General features: G+C 39.9%; 1 protein-coding gene across 3 annotated transcripts in view; it reads left to right on the forward strand.

Annotated features, from left to right (window-relative positions):
- FRMPD4 (FERM and PDZ domain containing 4) overlaps positions 1-22,191 on the forward strand; it is a 566,058-nt gene that overhangs the window by 350,186 nt on the left and 193,681 nt on the right. For all 3 annotated transcript variants that reach the window (XM_038586821.1, XM_038586822.1, XM_038586820.1), the window contains exon 2: positions 18,731-18,847. In XM_038586821.1, coding sequence (XP_038442749.1) covers positions 18,731-18,847 — 117 coding nt within the window. The remainder of the gene's footprint in view (positions 1-18,730; positions 18,848-22,191) is intronic.

The following is a 22,191-nucleotide window of genomic DNA, read 5'->3' on the forward strand; positions in this document are numbered from 1 at the left end:
CTCACTTAGGACATCACGTCACCTGGACTTGTACAACTCCCTGGTTCTCACTCTCTCCCTCTTCTTTTTCTCTCTGTCTCTTTCTGTTTCTCTCTCTCTCTCCCTCTCTCCTTCCCACACCCTTCTTGATGTAATACAAGATGAAATCTGAGTGATTTCAGGGTGGTACTGCTTGGCCAAATCTTTCTGTAATGTTCCAGATAGTGAATATTTCAGCCTTTGCAGGCCATTCGGATTCTTCCCCCACTCTTCAACTCTGCCATTTTCTCGAAAAAGCAACCATATGCTATACTTAAATCAGTGTGCATGGCCATATTCTGATGACCTTCTATTCACAAAAGCGCCTGGTGATTCACACCCATGGCCTGTCGTTTGCCGTCCAGTGTTATGTGGAATAGAGGGGAGATGCTTTTACTACATCCGATAGCTAAGCCCTCGTGAGGGAGGTAGCACAAGAAATGGGCCACCTCGGAATATGTAGAGTTTTCGTAGGGATTTTCATTCTAGTTTATTCTTTGATGTTCTCAAGTTATGCTACTTGAGAGCCGAGAACAGGTGATCAGTTTGTGGTATTACACAGTTCAGTTGAGTTGTAAGATACAATATGTGCTCAGTAAATTCTTTCAGACAGAAGTAGGGTAGGGTCTTTAAGGAAAGTTTTCCACAGCTCTGAGTCTCTGCTGGGCTAAGAAATGAAAACCACAACCAAAGCTGAGAGCCCCGCCATGTCTCATGTACTCTCTATGGTTATGGACGCTGATAGAGCTTCTAAGGTAGACACTTACTCTAGAACATTGCCCAGTAAAGCAGACCCTTCGAATGCAGATTACAAGTCAGGCTCTGTGATTTTCAACAGAAATGATTTAGTCTCCATTTAATGCGTGTGCACAATGCTCCTATATTAAATGTAAGATAATCACAAATGTGAAGTGTCACTATTATTCATGAGACCTACTTTTGTTTTCTTTTTTCCTTATTCAAACCAGTTACGCTGGGTCTGCCCAGGTCAGTGCCAAGGAACGAGTGGGTATTGACTTCCACCCTTCAGGATACCTGCCAGTCCAACCTCAGAGGACTCAGAGACACCTGTGAAATGGTCTGCCCCGAGTCTAGCTGAGATTCTTTACTTTCCGTTTTCAAAACATGTTTAGGTCTAATACTCAGGTGGGGTTCCTTGGACCAGCACCATCACCTGGGAGCTTTTAGGAATGTGGAATCTTGAGCACCAACGTAGACGTACTGAATCTGAACCTATTTTTTAACATGATCTTCAGATAATAATGTATGCATGTGAATGTCAGAGGATGATTTAAGGGGCAGTTTTCATCATGAAAAGCTTTTCAGCCCTTTTCTCATGAATGTATGCTGTAGTTGCTAACATCTCTTTCCTAGAGATATTAACGGTTGTAATATATATTATCATTTGCAGAAGAGCAGATTTTCAGACCTTGTCTAATAAAAACTTAGCATGCCTTGTTTCTAATATTATGTTTTCCCATAATTTGTAAGTCTGCACACTTTGTAAATAAATGTCTTCCTTGCTGTGGATGTAAATACTCCACAATGTAATAATATTCAGAGCTCCTGTTCTTCCCACTGTTTTATGCCCTTTCTTCTCTAGGATACCTCGTAGGGAAATGTCATGATAGCCTTTGTTCTGGTTTATAAAATGATCCTATGTCTGCGCATCCAAAGGTAGCAGAATTTCCTTGTGCGCATTACTTGACCCGGGACAGGAAATTTCTGGATCTTTCTCTTTTCAGAGTTAACTTACCTATACTAGGAACAGCTGGAATGGAGAGTATGAATGAAGGGCAAATGGAAATCGGAAAAGATAGACAAAAACTAAACCACGGAGTATTTTGCATAATCGCGCCATTTATCTTGCAAGAGTTTTTATTATACCATTCATGATCAATATCCTTGTTTCCCACGCTATCAGGAAAAGGTGAAGGTAGAATGGGCAATGTTGATAATTTCTCAAAGAATATTCGACTTTCCTTTCCCCTGCAGAGTTTCAGTTTGACTCGGACTCTCAGAGACTTTCTGAACACATACATGATCATTGGGGTTTCTCCCCATGCGTCATCAAGACCTCAGGCTTTGATTTTAAACCCGAGCTCAGCATCTACTTGTACTTTCTCATTTTTTTTTTATTGTTTGTTCTTTGAAGACAATGGTCTGTCATCTTCATCTGTTGCACTACTCCCTATACAATGGTGCTTATTGGAAGCAATTTGAAGTTATAGAACCAAAAGAAATATGAGGAAAGTCAATAATGTTTGTGAAGCAACAGAGGCTGGCTCCCATTATGACCTGAGAATTCTCTCTTCCTCCTTTACAAATATTTTCTCACTTAGATCTTCACAGCTGTTTAAAGACTGCCCCCCGCCCTGCAACAAAATATAGCAGGGGAGGCCCTGAGGGTAGATAGGTATTTTTAAATATATGTGTTTATGTTTCCTCTGAGGCTTTTGTGCTTTCTATTCTAATACATTTTCAGTGACCTTGGCGATGTGCAGATACTGAGAAATCTAGTGAAATAATGTATTCCCCTTTGTTATCTAGGCTGTGTGTTAATGAAATAATTTTAATTTTCTGCACTTAGCATCTCGTCCACATTTGTTGCTTCTATGTTCATTGTTTGAGAAGGAGGAGAAGCCTTGGAAATGCATGATGAATTCAGGGTAGTGATGGGGATTGGCAACAGTCATATAAATGCAGGAATAAATCCAAGAATCTCTGTATTATATGACTCTACTTGAAAAGCCATCAGAAATCTTCCTCAATTAGATAAAAATAAAGTAACACTAGGTTGGTGTGTTTTGTTTACTTTGCAAATAACCCTTTAACAACATCGTAAACGCAGGCTATCCCTCGGGATTGAAGCCAGACCACACGTTTTAGTGTGACAGTGTACTTCCTTATACTTAAATGGGCTGTAACATTCTGTCTTATTGTGTTAAGGATGTCAGCAGGTGTCCTATAAACACCTGTTCTTTCAGGATTGTAATTCAACCATAAATAAAGAATTCTCCAGCAGACTCGGACACAGCAAACCAAAGTCAAGCATATATATATATATTTTTTTTTTTAAACAAATAGACTTATTCTAGCTTGTCAGATCCATGCCCTTTGGTCGTTTAGAATATGTGAATAAAGCTATGTGTTATTAAGCATCATACTATTTGGTATTAATACCATCTTATAACCTCACATTTGAAAACCCTAACACAATCAACTTGTGATATTGTTTACTTAAGACCAAAAAAATCTTTATTTGAATTCTGGAATGCAACCACTAGAGTTGAGTTTTTCAATTATGGTTTTAGACTTCCTACATATTGCATATTTGAAATACTATTCATCTAGATAGTAGTCCTATTTATAAGACAAGATAAATGGTTCAGAGATTTAAATCTCCCCATAAATATTCAGGTACATAATGGATTGAAGTATAATATTTTATCCTTGGCTCAAATGCTGTTGAAAATAGGAATCTTGGGCTGCCTGGGTGGCTCAGTTGGTTAAGCGTCAGCCTTTAGCTCAGGTCATGATCTCAGGGTCTATGGATTGAGCCCCACATTGGGCTCCCTGTTCAATGTAGGGTCTGCTTTTCTCTCTTCCTTTACCCCTCTGCTCATGCTCTCTCCCTCATGTAAATAAATAAAATCTATTAATAAAATAAAATAGCAATCATGTTCACTGTTTATGACTGTCAAACTGTTACCTGTGTGAAAAAATAGTTTCATAGAATTTGTCTGTATAGGTCTCTAAAAATCCTTTTAAAAATTATGACCTTTGACTAAGAGACCTTTTTAGTTTTCAAAGGTGAACATTTTGAATTTTAATGGAGCCTCAAATCATGCGGACCAGCACTATTATTTTTGAATAAAAAAAAAGCAAGGCACAAAAATATAAATGACTTTTCCTTTTTTTTTTTTTTTTTTTTAAAGATTTGTTTATTTATTTGAGAGTGAGAGTGACAGAGCAGGAGCAGAAGGAGGTGGGGCAGAGGGAGAGGGAGAAGTCTCCCAGCTTAACAGGGAGCACAAGTGAGGCTCTATCCCAGGACCTCAGGATCATGACCTGATCCCAAGGCCTACTCCTAAACAGACTGAGCCACCCAAGCGCCCCTATAAATGACTTTTCAACAATGTCACTATAAGTCAGATCAGCAAACTCTGCTGCTTGTGCCAAAGGTCCAGTCTTAATTCTCTCACTGAAGTTTTGTTAGAATACACCCCTTTTCATTAGTTTATGAATTGTGTGGCTAAGTTGATATAATGATAGAGTTCTCTAGCATAAACCCACTTACCCTATGACTTTTAATGCTGAATATATTTATTATCTGTTTCTTTTCATGAACATTTGCTTGTCCCTGTTATCAGTCACCAATGTAGAATTTCCTTTCTGGCCTTCCTGGCTAGTGTTCTTCCATTTATATTCTTTCTCACTTTGAGTTCTCCAAAGGTACATATTGCATCCTCTCTCTTCCTTCCTCTGTCTCACCACTTTCTTCTTTGTACTAATCTCTTCCCTTTTTTCCAGTTGGCACCAAAGTGCAGAGAATTTTTAAATAATATTTCATTATTTTACTAAAAAAAATTGTTTTTTAAAGATTTATTTATTTATTTATTCATGATAGAGAGAGAGAGAGGCAGAGACACAGGAGGAGGGAGAAGCAGGCTCCATGCTGGGAGCCTGACATTGGGACTCCATCCCGGGACCCAGGATTGCGCTCTGGGCCAAAGGCAGGCGCCAAACCGCTGAGCCACCCAGGGATCCCCACTAAAAAAAATTGTTTTTAAATTTCAATGAAATGGGAAATCCCATAGCTAACAGATATCCGTGTAACACACCGTGCTAAAAGTTATAAAGCAAGGCTAAGAATCTTAAGAAAATTGGTCTGTAAAAGCAAATACTTATATGATAAACCATAAACTTTAAAAACTGATCAAAAGACATATGGATATCTTCAACAAACAACGAAAATACAACTTTCACAATGGATAGCTAACTTGGGAAGTGTTTGAAGTTTCTATATACAGTTTATGAGCATGTTCATTGATAAGCCAGTTGAATTTGGCTAAGTTTGATAAGTAGCAATATACTCTGTGAGTCATCTATTAAAAAGTCAAATGTAAACATGAATCTACCTCTTAAAATGATGAATCTTTGCAAAAGTGTTTTAATAACACATTGGAAAATTACCGTAGACCATATGGCAGATTTTGCCAATGTTGGGTTTTATTTATTTTATAATCACTGTCGAGTTCTCCAACAATGCATTTGGTGGGTCGTCAGAGAATTTTAAGTTTCCATATTACAAATAAGAGAAAGAGGACTGACCCTTAGATGAAGTGGGGGAAAAATACTTAATTTTTAGTATGGGTGAAATAGTTGTATTGTTGGCTCATTGTATAAGGAAGAGTTCTTTATCTTTTGATGCTTGAATATCCTAGGATGGGACTCCTAACTGCCAAGTTTCAATGAAAGAATAATGTGCATGGAACAAACCACAGCTCATACCCTGTGGAGGTTGGGTGAGATGTTATCCTGCTAGTCTAGGTCAACAGTGTTATCAATTCCCCAAGGGCAAACATCCAGTCTGCTTATCTCAGGTCCCATCCCATACAATGACTGCCATGAAATTCTACAATGAAGTGTCTTGAAGGATTTAGGAAATCAATTTAGTGTCCTGAGAGCACTAGCTGCTTGCAATGGCAAAAAGTCCTTAGATTGCCTTTTGGCCCAGGGAGTAGAAAGCATGCATTATAGAGTGGCTATATTTTCCACACAGTGTAGCACACCCTTGCAGAAAGGAGTCAGTACATTGAGTTGTCATTGATTTTTATCTATCATCTATCTATCATCTATCATCTATCTATCATCTATCTATCTATCTATCTATCTATTTATGATTATTTATTTATTCATGAGAGACACAGAGAGAGGCAGAGACATAGGCAGAGAGAGAATCAGGCTCCTGCTTCCTGATCCCGGACCCCAGGATTACTCCCTGAGCCAAAGGTACGTTGGCTTCACAGTACATCAAGACATCTGGGAGGGACCTTTTCATTGCAGTGGGATGTTTGATTTCAAAGCCCTTCTTCTGGTGCTTATTTGTGTGCTGTTGCCCCTTTTCTGTCTGCCTGTGTTGCTGCACAAAATATTGGGGCCTCTGATAACTGTTCAGTTTCCTCATCATGAGTCGCTGGACACTTTGGGTTCTGCTTTTTGTTTGTTGTTTACGTTGCTATATTATGTTGTCATCTTGAACTCTGCTTTTGAGAAATTTTAGGATTCTTTGGGGCCCTTTCTGCCTTGTCCCAATCTCCTGCTAGTACCATGCTCTTGCACAGTAGCTTCTAAGAATTTGTGTGTTAGCTCTGTCAATTAACAGTGTCTGTTAGTCAACTAGCATTGCTAGGCACTTCCTGAACTCTGGGAGTCTCAGTCATATAGAGTCATTTAGAAATATTGGTCATCGTTGTTCATTGGGGTGTGAAGGTGGCAGCAATATTCTTTCTGTCATTTTTAAGATAGGTTTGCATCCTGAAATGATCATTTAATAGATACAGCATAACTAAATGCAAGGCATATAGAGCTTAATTGGATATTGAATCACACAGAAAAACCTATAAAATAGTAGTATCATTGGGGAAATTTACATATGGGATATATATAATATATTAAAAATAGTAAAATTTAGTTTGATATGCTGTTTTGGCTTTGCAGTATGTCATTTTTCTTTTTTTCTTTCATTTTTCTTAAGTGATAGATTCTGTAGAGTTTTGAGGGAAAGTGTCTTCCTGTCCGTTACTATGTAACATCCACATCCACTAGTACATATCAGATGACTCAATAAATATTTCAAATAAAGAGAGAAAAGGAATTGTAGAAATGTTGCAAAGTATAAATAATTGGTAAACCTCAGTCAGTGTTTCTCAGCTTCCACACAATGGACCTGTGGGATCAAATTGGTTTCTGCTGTGGCTCTGTCATGTGTAGAGTAGCAGCATCCTTGGCCTCTACCCACTAGATGCCAGTAGCATTCCACCACCCCCTCTTGTGACCAAAATGTCTCTAGATATTGTCAAATGTCCACTGGGGGGCAAAACCATCTCTTGGTGAGAACCACTGCTCTAGGAGAAGATTACAAACATGATTGCTGTACTCCTTCAACTTTTCTGTGATTGGCATTTCTCAAAATTATAAGTCAGGGATACAATCATGCTTGTGACTTCAAGCTCACCATCAATGATGAGCCATTTCCTACTTTAGGAATCTTGAACTGGAATAAGAAAACAAGGTTTTGTCAAGGAAACTAACCAAGTTCTAATAAGTTAACATCGATAAAGTTATATGTAAACCATTTGGGTCCTAATTCAGAAGAAATCATGAGGCTTTTCAGAATGCCAAGGTAGGAAGGTGTGTTGATTATATGGTGGACTCTTTGAGGCTCTAATGTCCATCTCTTGTATTCCTGGACCCACACGGGCACTATCATACTGCTCATTGTGGAGTTTGCTCTATAGTTGATTGGTATTCATTCGTTTGTTTGTTCAAACAAATCCTATTATAAAACTGTTTCCATGTGCCAGATTATGCACTGAATATTTATGTAAGGAGCAGTTGTGGATTTGGGTGCAGTTATGCAGAATCGAGGCTTGGTGGCCAGAGTTGAGGGTTGTTGATCCTGGAGTCCCATGAATCTTCTGTCTTTACATCTTCATCATGCAGAGATAGATCCACCTGGCCACTCAGCAATTAAAGGCAATATTAAGAAGTCATATTACTGGCTCAGTGGTTGAGTGTCTACCTTTGGCTCGGAGCATGATTCTGGGGTCCAGGATCAAGTCCCACATCGGGCTTCCTGCGAGGAGCCTCCTTCTCCTCTGCCTGTGTCTCTGCCTCTCTCTCTCTCTCTCTCTCTCTCATAAATAAATAAAATCTTTAAAAAAAAAAAAAAAAAAAGAAGTCCTGTTACTGCTTTCATGTGTTTAGATCTCCCCTCCAAAAGCAATTGCTAAAATTCCAATTTCTGTATAATTTTGAAACCCTTACTAAACCAAGCATAACAGGACAACTTCTGTATCAGCTCATTTAACACACAGTATGTATTGCACAGCTAGCATTGCCAAGTACTACGTGAATTCCAGGGATATAAAGATGAAGGAGATTCACCCCTGACCTTCTGGAAATCAGAATTGGTTACATAGCATAACAGATAAAGGTGGCAAGGCTAATGAGAAAATTTCAAGTTTCAATAAACATATGAACATGCAAACGTTCAATTTTTTTTTTAAATTGTAGGAACTTTCAGCATCTTATAATCTAGGAAGACATGTATTCACAGGTATTTGTAATTACGTGATATAGATGCTACCTCCATAGTGCAAATTCATTTCCAATCGTTATTGAGAAGCAAGGTAGTCACTTTGGGGTGAGGCTATTCAGGGACTACTTTATGCAGGTAGTAACATTTGTAATGAGTTTTGTAGCATGGTTCAAGTTTAGTGGTATGTAGAGGCATGTGGGTTTTGAATGGAGGAAAAAGTGTTTTTAGCCAGAAGTGGAATGTGAACATGAGAAACGTGTTTAGGGAATGATTAGGGAAGTTAGTTTAAAAGTCACAGGATATCGTTTTACAAAGCATGATTCTACATCGTGAATAAAAAGATTTGGTTCAGATGATTGGGGTGTTTATTTCCTGCGTTCATGAGTCTTATTTTCAGCATCTGTTTTGTTCACTGATGCATTGGCAGCCCCTTGAACAGCATGTGTCATATCCTAGGTATTCAATCAATATTATTTATGTGCATCGATATGTGCAAGCTGTAATGATAGTATCTAATTTTTATACTTAATCATTGTATTCCTTACAATAGTCCTGGCAAAGCTTAACTTTCAGATGATGATGCTCTTGTTTTGGGAAGGAATAGGGACCAGAATCAATCCACGTTTCAATGTCACTCTGTTTGAATCTAAATTCTGTGAGTTAGTCTTATGTGGAATTTTTTACTTCTGATATTCGTGAAATGGTAAAAGGGTCTCCGTATTTCTACATTTTTGTCTATATATATTTTTTAGATTTTAGGATCTTCGTAAATCTGTAAACATTGCAAATCCTCTATCTTTTTTTATAGGTGCATAGTATCTTACCGTGTTTGTGTTAGAGTTTATTTAATCCATTTTGCACTGATTGGACCTCAGAGGGTTTAGACATTTGCCATTTGGATAGAAACTCCTAGGCTGTTCTCCATAGAGGAGTGTTGACATATACCCTGAACACTATGTTATAATGCGTATTTCCTTATAGCCTCATTAACACCTTGTTTTCAGACTTCCAATACCATCTTTGTACAATTTCTCCACTGAAGCCACCCAAATTCCATATGGAATCCCTCTTTTGGGGGGGGGTTAAAATGAAATTTTATGGGGATCCTGGGTGGCTCAGTTGATTAAACATCTGCCTTTAACTCAGGTCAAAATCCTGGGGTCCTGGGACTGAGCACCTTTTGGGGCTTCCTGCTCATCAGGGAGCCTACTTCTCCTCTCTCTGCTGCTCCCCCTGCTTGTGACATCTCTCTTTCTCTCTCAGTATCAAAAAAATAAATAAAATCTTTTTAAAAAATAAAATTCTATTTATAAAAGTAATGCATTCTTCCTGTAGGGCATAAGGAAAGACAATCCTACCAGAAACCACTCCCCCAAAAAAATCGCAATTTCACAAACTACCCCTGCCAAAAAAAAAAATCACAATTTCACAACTGATGGACAGCAACTTCAGATCCCTCCATACAGTTTTTCTATTCCTGTGGACAATGCCCTACGACCCAGCAATTGCACTGTTGGGGATTTACCCCAAAGATACAAATGCAATGAAACGCCGGGACACCTGCACCCCGATGTTTATAGCAGCAATGGCCACGATAGCCAATGACTTTCCCTTTTACATAGTTGATCATGTTGTGGTCATTCCTTTTGTAACCAATTTTTTTCATTTAACTGAAAATCTTATAGCAAAAAGTCTTCGTGTACCGTTTGGATTCAGGGCTGAATGGTATCCATTGTTGGATTAGCCAATCAGGGTGGCAACAAGCCCCCCTTTTTGACTGGTCATGAGATTTAAAAAGGAATAATCTATGAAAGTTCCTAGAATGGTACTTGCCTAATAGTATTTATTAATCTCATTACCTTGCCCTCTTCCCCTTACAGACTGTGAAATGCCCGAAGGCAGGAAGCTGCACTTTTAAGGCCTGTGACTCTCTGTGAATAGTAGCTTGCACCTTGGTTTCCTTTATTAATTCAATTCACACCTAGTATCTCTTATGTGCTAGATCATATTGTGAATAATAGTTTGTAAGGGTATAGAAGACCGCCCCTTTCACAGGTGTACACCCACCTTAGCAGCCCGTTGACATCAGGTGGGTACCTGAGAGCTAGGGCTTTGAACCCAGGAGTCAGTTCAAAAGCATTCCATCAAAAGTGGCTCCGACCTTGATGTGGTGAATGTTCCTACACATACCTCTATTGCCTTTCTGAGAATCCTCTGCTCCTGCGTCCAGTCTCTATTTTATTTTGTGTAATACAAGGCTAATTATAAATGTCCTTCTCAATGCATAGTATTAGAGAATTCAGCCAGCTAATACATAAAACTGCACTTTGCAAACAGCAAAAATTTAATTCTGTGCAAACCTGTATCTGTCATTAATGGCCAACAATGTGTGCAATGTTTAGGGACACTAGGTATGTGAAGCAAATGAAAGTGATCAGAATAATTTTTAAATTTGGTAATTAAAATTACATCCAAATGTCTTTTACCATAGTTAAAATCTTTTTATAATCTTTTTAAAGATTTTATTTATTTATTCATGAGAGACACAGAAAGAGAGGCAGAGACACAGGCAGAGGGAGAAGCAGGCTCCAGGCAAGGAGCCCGATGCGGGGCTCAATCCTAGGATGCCGGAGTCACATCCTGAGTCGAAGGCAGACACTCAACTGCTTAGCCGCCCAGGCATCCCTAATATACTTAAACTCTTCTTTTAAGATTTTATCAAAAAAAAAGATTTTATCTATTTGAGATGAGAGAGAAAGAGAGGGAGACAGACAGAAAAAAAGTGGGATGCAGGCAGAGGGAGAAACAGATTACCCTCTGAGCAGGGAGCCTGATGTTGGGCTCCATATCAGGACTCTACTAGGATCATGACCTGAGCCAAAAGCCTACACTTAAGCAACTCAGCCAACCAGGCACCCAGTTAAACTCTTGATTAATACATTTTTGTTTGACTATAACTTTGGAATATATATATATATATATATATATATATATATATGCTATTTGTTAATAATATTTAAATGAGTTTTTAACTACTCGCTATTCCCCATTTACTGTATTTTTTTTTGTATTCCTTGTTTAAACAGAAGTGACATCTTATAAATTATTGGTTGGATGACTTTTAGTTCTACCTGTATGGCTTTGATATTATTCTTATCTTATCAATCAAGCTTTCTCATGCACCTGCACTCAATGTGTCCAAAAAATGGCAATTGGATGGAAAGCTGTTGCCTCCTAAGTGAGATTGACATGCTGTGACGTGACTTGGGTACTACAGCCTGAATGAATGAAGATAGTTCTGTTCTGAGAGAGCACAACGCAGCTAATTTAGGATGTGTCTTTGTGTCAATAGCATGATTAACTGGAGCCAAAAGGCTTGGCCGGGCAAGTCCTCCCTGATCCATGGAGGCAGGAAACTTTGCAGCATAGAGGCCTTCGCCTACAATTGAGGCACAGCGCATTGGTCACTGTAGGAACAAAGCTGCCACTAGTCATGGAGCTTTTTTAATTCATCCAGTAACAATCCTTTTTTAAAGATTAGTTTATTTACTTTATAGAGTGATAGAGAACTAGCGGGGCAGAGGGTGAGGGAAAGAAAAGAATCACAAGCAAACTCCCCAGTGAGTGAGAAGCCTGACATGGGGACTGATCCCAAGACCCTGAGATCTTGTCCTGAGCAGAAATAGAGAATCGGATGCTTAACTGACTGAGCCACCCTGGAGTCCTCAGAAGCATTCTTTATTCAGTTGTCTCAATCCCTCTCTATTTCCTCTAATTCCTTTACCTTAAACCATATGGCTGTCACCTACTACTTTGTATATCACCTGTTTGTGTGTTGTGTGACGTTAGGAATTTTTGTAGGTTTTTGGGTACTGTAATCCAGCCACCACTTGGAGCAAAACAAATGAGAAAATGCTTTACATTCTGTAACATCATCTGTATCACTATATAACCTTGGGGTATTCTGAACATAATATTTGTGAGTCCAAAGAGATAAGGATGATCAAATTTGGGGGAAGAATTAGATTTTGTCAGATTTGTAAGGTTATTGCATATCCGGGATGAATAACTGAATGGATATGGCTTCGGTTTTATCGTATCTGAAATGGACATAATAACTCATTTCTCAATACCAGTTTCAAACAATTCAGGCTAATTCTGGCTTGTTGTCCATAATATTCCCAGGTATATAAATAAGCCCATATGCTGAAGTCACAATTCACGACACTGTAAGTATTATGGAATTTAGGGTAGGAAGCCCTGGGTGCTCCTAACTAGTTGTGTCACAGCAGTCGGCATTGTGCACAGGGAGTCGTTTCAGGGCCTGTTCCCTCTGCCCCACTATGTCCATCCCTCGTACAATCCATGAAACACACCGTGCTCTCTAGTCCAACTCTGTTGGCTGACCTTATTTCCCTCCATTGAGGACAATCCGGTGCCTCCATTGGACATGGGACAAGTTGCTCATTCTCTCCGAGGTACATTTCTGCGTCTTTAAAACAAAAACACTATTGCTTTCGCAAGCGTTTTGTTCCATGATGACACCAATTTTGTATCAAAAGACATTCCGTATGTAGAAGTGGTGGTTAAACCAAGAGGTCAAATACTAAAATCACCTTCATTATAATGATAACCACTTCTAACACAACAGCATTTGATGAGACTATTCTCACTGAGTCGACCACTGGACCTCAGTGCTTGGCATAGATTAGTTGTCTGCACAGCCTGACTGAGAGCTGGATGTTGATGTTTGTATTTTTACACATTGAACTAAAACCCAGAGAGGCCAAATGATTTACCCAAGGCCTTGAGGCTTTCTGTGGAACAACCTTGGTTTTGAACTCTCTCATTGTGATGGAAAGATAAGATTCTGCTCGTTTTAATTTGGCTTTAAGTGGAAACTTTGAGAATGTTCGGGTGTTTTGTTTGTTTTTCAACCAAAGTGTTTTGAGCACATCAAGGAATGTGGGAAGAACTGTGTGTTCATCATTTTGTTTCTTTTGCACAACAATTTGATGAGCTAAGATGGGGCACGAATGTCATGTTCTCTTTGTGTTGGCGGTGAGTTGTGCCCTAGAGGATGTGTAGCAGCATCCAAGCCTCGTCCCCTGTACGCGCCTGCAGTGCTTCCACTCGCCTCTTTTATGATCACATAAAATGTCTCCAAAACAAGTGTCTTCCTGATGGTGAGAACCATTGACGGTGACTAAGGCTCTCTCACAGGTGAGGGAACCTAAGTACTTTAGAGTCCAGGGTCACAGAGCTCGTGAGTGGCAGCATCTGAATGCATTTGAATCAGGACTGTGGAGCCAGACCTTGGTCACCATCCTTCTCCCAGATATCATCCCTTTCTCCCATCATGAGTCCTGTTTCTCACCCACCAGGTCCCAGTATTGCCCTGTGGTTGGTTTCTAAGGTTTGGCCCTCTCCGGGGGGTAGATATGACACCAGGATTGGGTCCTGGGCTTAGAGGTGTGCACACAGCTAGAAAGTGTGCGTGGCTTCCACTGACGGTCCCAACACCAATACTGTCGCAGATTGACCCATACCCCTCGTGGCTCCTCTCCCTTCATCTCCTCTATGAAGATCTTTTTTGTCCAGGCCATTTTCAATCTGCTGCAAACAATAGATGTGAGAAGCACAGCGCTGCAAAGCAGTTCAGTCAGTGGCCGAGAATTTCTGGAATGACTGAAATAGCCCTGGCAATGTAGGTCGCTATTTTGAAGGCTGAGCTAAGTGTTTGAAAGCCGTTCACACAACCATGATCTCAGGTTGAAGTGACAGGACCTGGGGTTGCAAGGAATCTCAAGGTGTGGCCTGAGAGCAGTTGAAATTGTCCCTGTGTACCCTGGGATCGCACACAGGACTGGGGTTACTGCCTCCTTGGGCAAAACTCTCTCATGTTTTTCCTCTGCTTCGAGAACAGCTGAACTCAACTTGTGACCTTGGAAGAAGGTATCACCTGGCTTGATTCAGCCCCTTATCAGCCTGCTCTTGCCTGACTGGAAAAGAATAGAGGACTGAGCCATTCACCCTTCTTCTATTTCGAGAACGATTAGAGACACCTATTGTTGCCTCACCCCTAAGTCCCTTTATTGTCTGCAGTGCTACGTTGGGATTTATTTAGCCGTGCCTTTTTAGCACATACTGTACTAAGTGCCTTACAAAACTAATTTAATGTTTTTCCAAGGACCTGGCCCATTACCACCATTTATAGAGAAATTGCTGGGACCGAGGCGGTTAGAAGTTGAGCAACTCGTTGAGGATTGTGGAAAAGTAGTAGCAGAGCTTGAGTTAAAGAGAGTCTGATTCTAACTCAGTGGTTCTCCACGTTAAGTGGGCATCAGCCTTGCCTGGAGGCTTGTGAGACAGAGCTCCCTCCATCAGGTGCCAGTCCCATCATCGCCTCCGCCTTTCCGGTTTGGTAGGTCTTGGGTGGTGGATATGAATTTGCATTTGCCATATAGTCCTCGTTGCTGCCACTGCTGTCCTGGGGCCACACTTGGAGAACCCACTGCTGAGATATTCAGGCTCTTGATTCAATCAGCCCAAATACAAATACAGAATGACTTTGACCAGTGGGTGGCCATCTTGGGGTGAAATCCCAATGCCTTGGCTTCATTCTCAGATACCTTGCCTCAAGTGGCTTGGCCTCCATCCCAGGCATCTGGAGTTAACAAGTTTTACCACGTGATTCCAACCTGCTGGGAGGCTTTTTCATCAGAAACCACTGATTTGGGCTGTAGTTAGCAAACTTTAATGCATGTGGGAGTCACTTGGGGATCTTGATAAAACACAGTTTTCACATTATGCCGACATCGCAGCGGATTCTCGGGCCATTGGATTTTCACACAAACTTTGAGTAGCAGAGACTAGTGTTCTCCACACTCCACAGCTCCCATATAAAATATGGGATGTCCAGTTGAATCTGGATTTTCAAGAAACAGCAAATATTTATTCTTTTGTATCAGTATTTCCCAATATTTCATGGGTCATAATTATAATAAAATTTATTCATTGTGTATTTGAAATTCGATTGACTTGGGCATTCCTGTTTTCTTTTGTTTGATTTAGTCTGGTCAATCAAGCAATACTATTCAAAACAGAATTATGTGAATTGCTTGTTTTAACATACACACTTACTCGTTCACTCACTCATAGATTCCTAGTTCTAACCCAGACCTCCAAAATCATAATTTATAGGGTGTGGTAATCTTTATAGTTACCAAATGATGTGAGGCGATTCTTACCAGGTAAATTTGGGAAATAGAAAAACCCCTACGTCATGACTCCTTGTTATGCCCCTGTCACGACCACAGACACCTGAGGAGGATGGGTAGTTTGGTTTCAGTCTAGTCAGGGAGCTGAGGATGCTTCATAGCACATCACGGACTCTGTGAGAGTTGTATTTGGTCCCACTAGTAGGTGAGGGCAAATTGTAAGGATTTGGGGCTTTGCTACTTTACTTCCATGGATAAGTTGTCTTCTTTGATTGTGGAAGAAGATCTGGGTATTCAATTATTTGAGGCGCTAGCATAGAGCTTGCAGATGAAATATAGCATGTCTAGTCAAATTTGAATTTCATAGAAGTGATGAATCCATTTTTTAGTATATGTAGCCCCCCCAATATTATGTGAGATTTTCTTATGCAGATAATTTGTTTTTTATATGAAATTCTCATAGCACTTGACATCCTGTGTTTATAGTTGGCAAATCTGGCACCCCTAGGGTGGAGAACATTCTTCTTCTTTTTTTAATATTTTATTTATTTATTCATGAGAGACACAGAGACAGAGGCAGAGACACAGGCAGAGGGAGAAGTTGACTTCCTGCAGGGAGCCCAATGTGGGACTCAATCCCAGGACCCCGGGATCACACCCTGAGCCAAAGGCAGATGCTCCACCACTGAGCCACCCAGGCATCCCAGGGAACTCTACTTTTATAAGCACAGGCCCATCTTCTCCTCTCCAAGATGCTAACTCTTTGCATTCCTGGTGGAAAAGATAGATCTTTCAGCAATTCCGGGATGGAGAAATGTCTGAGTGGAAGAGAGTTTCAGGAAGACACAGGGGTTGGAGCCCGGAAAGGAGTCCCTAGTAAAGGGAGCACAAACTCCGCTTACAAGGCTACATATTGTTGGATGGACCTCCAGCAATCCCAGAGAAACAGGAGCAAAATCCCTCTATAATTATGACCCTTGTCCTTGATTTGTCTTAAGACCCTTATGTTTAGATACTTAGGGTGCTCTTTTTCGTTCTTCGTGCACTTTTAATTTGCTACATTCCATGTATTTTATGTCAGCACATTAAAAGACAAATTATTTGATTTTTTTGTATCAGCTAATGTCCTATTACTGAACTAACATTTGTAAATTTCTCTAGTATTAGCACTTCATTTGGTGTTTTATGACAAAAGACTTTATTGGAATACATCTTCATGAACTGTTGTTTTCTTCTTACTGAACATACTGTACAGGAGAGAATGTACTTTATAATAAAATTCAGGCATTCTAGGGGCTCCTGTGTGGCTCCGTCTGTTAAGTGTCTGCCTTGGGCTCTGATCATGATGTAAGGGTCCTGGGAGGGAGCCTGCTTGTCCCTCTCCCTCGGCCTCTCCCCCAGCTGGTGCCCTCTTGCTCTCTCTTGCTCTCCCTCTCTCTCAAATAAATAAATAAAATTTTTAAAAAAATCCAAGCCTTCTAATACCGTATTTTACACGTTAATTACATTAGGAAGCCTGTGTCTTGTTTTAGTGATTTAGACTCTGGTGGCTGTGACCCATGAAAGAGAAGGCTACCTAAAAGAGGAGAGTGTTTTTAGTAAGTTAGCCCTCTCTGGCATGGATGAACATGAACGTCCTGATACGTGCGTAACTTAGTCATCCAGTATAAATAGTTGCATTCTCTACATGAACAGTGTTTCGCTAGAGTATTTCTTCTGTTACCTCTTGATATCCTGTTGCTTTTGGAAGACTTTTCAATAACAGAATATGGTGTGTTCTTCCCACCAAGGGCTTGTGCTCTTGGTCTAACCTGAGAAAGGTCTCCAAATGCATTCTCTGCTACTTCGGGGAAATTGGCATTTAGGTTTTCTTGCCATGGGGTGGCGAATTCATGTGTTCTCTAACTGTAGGGAAGCAGCCCGTTTTTATAAAACCTGCAGAGGAAGTTACCACTGCTGACTTTTGGGCAAAGAAGAGGAACAGAAACTGTTGCCCTTGTCTTTTCTGTTAATAATGAACAAGAATGTTCCTGGGCCAAGAACGAATCCTATGGTGGGATTTTCTTCAGTTGCCCGATCTGTATTAGATTTGTGACCTTTGCTCCCCACACCTCGTGAAGGAGGTGGGCAACCTGAAAGGAGGTTGATAAAACAGCCACAAACTTGGTTTAAATTATGCAAAATAATTCCCGCCTAGAAATCTTACCGGAAATGGGCTTGTTTCACCGGCAGAGACTTGTTGCCTTAAGAGCAAATGTCTACATTGGGTGGGAGGTGGGGTTGAGTTGCCCTGTGTTCAGGGCAATTAAATGTTGCCTCCTTTTAGGAAAGCTAACATCCAGTCTTCGGATGCTTGCTGCAGGGGCCAGCCCCTGGCTAGGGAGAGCTGCCACTTTCACTTGTGCTTACTGTGGGTGTTGTACCTGGTGTCTCCTAAAATGCTCCTGGGTGCTATACACAGATCCTGAGTACGATGCCCTGGAAATGTTAGCACGGCTTTGCCCCCCACATTTCCTGACCCCAGTTTGCAATCTGCAAGTGCCTGGAAGATCTCCTAGGCCATCCAGAAATTCACATTGGGTGGGTGGACCAATGATGAAAGATGTTGGTCAATCCCAAATCGCTACTTCATATTTCCTCTTATGATTTTGCTCTGAAGCAATTTTGGTTGTGTTGAACAAACAGATGTCCTGAAGGTCCTCGGTGTAGAGGGAATGCAGGCTTCTAGAAAGTTTACATCTACATCTTGATATTGTGTGTGATAACTATTTATGTGCCACTCTTCTTAATGTCTGGTATCAGGAATGTGTAATGTCATGGAATGTGTGCAAAAATTTTGTTCAAAATGTGTATTGTGTCCTTAATAAATTTATTTAATCTTTTCTGAGCCATTCGTTGTTTCCTCTTCTCTAATGGAACACATTAATGGAATACATGTACTTACTCGGGGTGTCTGTGAGGAAGGAAGGAAAGAAGGAGGATAGTGTAAGGAAAACCGATGAGCATGGTACCTACAGTAAAATCACTCATTATATTTATTCATTTAATCAGCTGAGGATTTAGCCCACAGGTGAATGGTGCAAATCCTATGGTCCTTCTGGAGTTTGTCTCAGAAGAAATGTTCAGGTGTCAGGTGTAATGATATTTTTCTTTTTTTTTTTTCTAGCCACAGGACGAAGTCTTCTGGCTGGCCACCTCCCTCGGGAACCTGGGGCTTGAACCAGGTGCCACCCTATGGATGGGAGATGACTGCGAACCGGGATGGCCGAGACTGCTTCATCAAGTAGGTAGAGCTAACGGCTTAAACTGTGATATCTTCTCCATCTTCTGTGTCTCTATTTCCGACCTTGACTCAGAGAATTAACATACTTATATTCGTAGGCCATTAATCAAAGTGCTTAATCTCCTCTGACTTGTATGTCTTGTGACATGCAGTTGCTTCAGAGTTGGTCACATGCCCTGTTAGGCTGATAGTTCTTGGTACAGTAAGGTGATTCCGGGAAAGAGCAAAAGTGTTCATTAGTCAATCCAAGGCCAGTTGTCCCCACTGGAGGAGTGTCATTTCAATTGCATTGTAGAAATGGTCAAGACAGAGATGTTACTGGGTCATTCATTATAAAAAACATGAGCTAACAGGATTATATGTGTTCCTTTTGCTGACATTGGCTAAGATTTTGGACTTGTGTGGTGCGTTTTTTATTTTTTTAATGGGATAAAATGTGTATAATGTAATGGTAAATTTTTTTAACATTTTAACCATTTGGGAGTGTACAGTTCTGACACTTAACTACATTCAGAACATTGTAAAACTGTTAACCGCTCTCCATTTCTCAAACTTAATCATCATGCCCAACAGAAACTCTGTTGAAAACTACCTTCCCATTCCCCTGCTCCCTCTTGTAAGCTCTATTTTACTTTCTTTCTGTAGGAATCTACCTATTGTAGATATCTAAGTGAAATCAAGTATTTGTTCTTCTGCGAATAGCTCATTTCACATAGCACAATGTCCTCAGCATTGATCCGTGGCGTGGTTTATATAACAATTTCCTTCCTTTTCAAGGCTGAATAATGTTCCATTGTACATATTCCATTTTATGGATAGCCTTTGTTTGTGTAGCCATTCATCTCTCAATGGAAATGTGGGTTGTCTGTACCTTTCGGATCTTAGGAATAATTCTGCTGTGACCATTGCTTTGTAAGTATCTGTTTGAGAGCCTGCTTCTAATTCTTATGGGTATACACCTAGCAGTGTAATCACTGGATCATAAGATAATTCTATGTTTACTGTTTGGGTAAAGAGTTTTGGAGGAATCAGTGGTTGTAGTTCTCTGGTTTTTTGCAATTGTCTGAGATGAGTTTTCATATTGCACTTATCAAAAAAGCAAGGGTCCACCCTGCTTTCTTTTACAACCTATGTGGAATATTCTTAAGTATGAGGATTTTTAAAATAACTTTTAGACCAGCAAGCATGTCCAATCCTAACCGAACACAATTGAGTTGATACTGGACACCAAGGGAAACATTGTTCAGACCACAGCTGCATTTCTTTGTTCTTGTCAATCTGCCTGTGGACTGATAAGCAAACAGGGCTACTCGGAGGTGGAGGTTCTCGTTTATAAAGATAAAATTATTCCTCAAGATTATTTTTTGGGATTTGGTCTTTGCATAGCTCAGCACCTCCGCATGATTACGGGAATGATCTGTGTGGAAAACATATGAACGTTGTGCTTAGATTTCCAGTCTTTGTCACTCAAATCTCACCTCTAGAATTTCCTGTAATGGGGAGAGCAGCTCTCTTCAGAGTACAATTTGTTACTGATGGCCTGACCTTTTTCAGGTTGCCCTTGAACATAACCCACTACAGGGAGCCTATGGGCAATGGTCTTCTAGCTCTTCATGGCTTTCTTGAGGATATGATACCATAGAAACTACTCTGGGATTGGCCATGGGAGTAAAATCTCCCCAAAAGCACAAAGACTGGAAGAAAGACCAACAATTTTGCTTATATCCTCGATTCTGAGTTGTTCATTTTGAACAGTTTACCAAGTGCTTTCTATTGCTGAAAAGATGATATTTTGTCATATTGTGCTATTTTATAGCATGGTTATGAATTCATGCAGTTGGCTCAGTTCAGGTGGCCTAGATGCTTTGACTCAAAACAATAAGAATTTCTGTCAAAGAAATGCACTTTCTAAAAGATTCAGATTATAAATGTATTGAGGTATATGTTAGACTTTTTCAAGAAAATGAATTTTTCTTTTTCCTTGGATTGGGGCTCCCATACATTCCAAACCATTTGATCAATAGATAAAAACCCAAACCAAGGCCTGTTGTTTGTAGATGCCAGGTGTCATAGCTCGTTCTAGCCACATGCATTTCTCTTTGTATTCTTGACATTTTTAAGGGCAAGCCCAGGTGTGAATGTAACATTTACACTGGCCTACTGTCAGCTCTTAAAACCTATAAGAATAAAGCAGCAACTTCATAGAGAAAGCTACACAGATTACTGAATAGCAACATTAAAAACCGTTGTTACCAGTGCCACTTTTCCCAATCTGTAAGATTTTTTTAAAGTATGTATGTATGTATGTATGTATGTATTTATTTGAGACGGAAGGAGAACCATCATAAGTGCCTGAGCTGGGATAGGTGCAGAGGGAGAGAGAATCTCATGCTGACTCCCTGCTGTGCACAGAGCCTGATGCAGGGGTCAATCTCAGGAACCCAAGTTCATGATCTGAGCTGAAATCAAGAGTTGTCCGCTCAACATACTGAGCCACCCATGTGCCCCTAAATCTGTAGGATTTTTTTAGTGGAAAAGTAAGTTTCTACGGTTCTCTCAGACTCATTGTTTTCAGATGTGAAGAACAGTACTTTTTTCAAAAGGGTTTGTTCTTTATCACTAGTGAGTTTTATAATGAATATCATCCTGATGGGTCTTTTTTTTTTTTTCTTATCTACTGAGTACTGTCGATTACAAAGAAATACTCTAATTACTCAGGTTTCTGTGGAGCTCTAGTTTGCAGTGTGGAGTATTTATCTACTCATTAGTTTTGTAAGTTAAAAGAACAATTTGAAAATTAAGCTGCGACTAGTAATTAGCACCTTTGCATTTAATTTCTCACTCTTTTACATATTCTCTTTGAAAGATGTTAGATCTCTTCTTTTTTTTATCTTCTCTTAGGATCTAAATGATATCTCATATCAGACAATTGGTTTTGATGGTGGCATAACTACTTTCAAGTTATTAATGAAGCTATGGGAAGATCCAGGCTTCCCTTGTTCAAAGTTAGGGTCTCCTAGCTCAATAATGAGCTAATTCTATCTTGATGATTCCTTTAGAACACAGCCGAAGGAAGTTAAATGTGTTTAAATTTCATCTTCCTTTCCCATCCCCAATTATTTAGAGTAGAACCAATACCTGATATTTGATTTAAAAAAAAAACACTGGTAATACATAAAGTTTAAAAAAAGACTTTAATGTCATTATGCACATATTTAGTGCCCATTTGTATAGTATTATATGTTCTGTAGACTACTGTTTATCAACATTTGCTGCACATTGAAATAGCTTCAGGAGCAGTAAAAAAATCCTGACGTCTTATTGTCTTAGTCTCCTTGGACCTT

The sequence above is a fragment of the Canis lupus genome, chromosome X (genome assembly GCF_011100685.1).
Source record: "Canis lupus familiaris isolate Mischka breed German Shepherd chromosome X, alternate assembly UU_Cfam_GSD_1.0, whole genome shotgun sequence".
Taxonomy (NCBI): domain Eukaryota; kingdom Metazoa; phylum Chordata; class Mammalia; order Carnivora; family Canidae; genus Canis; species Canis lupus.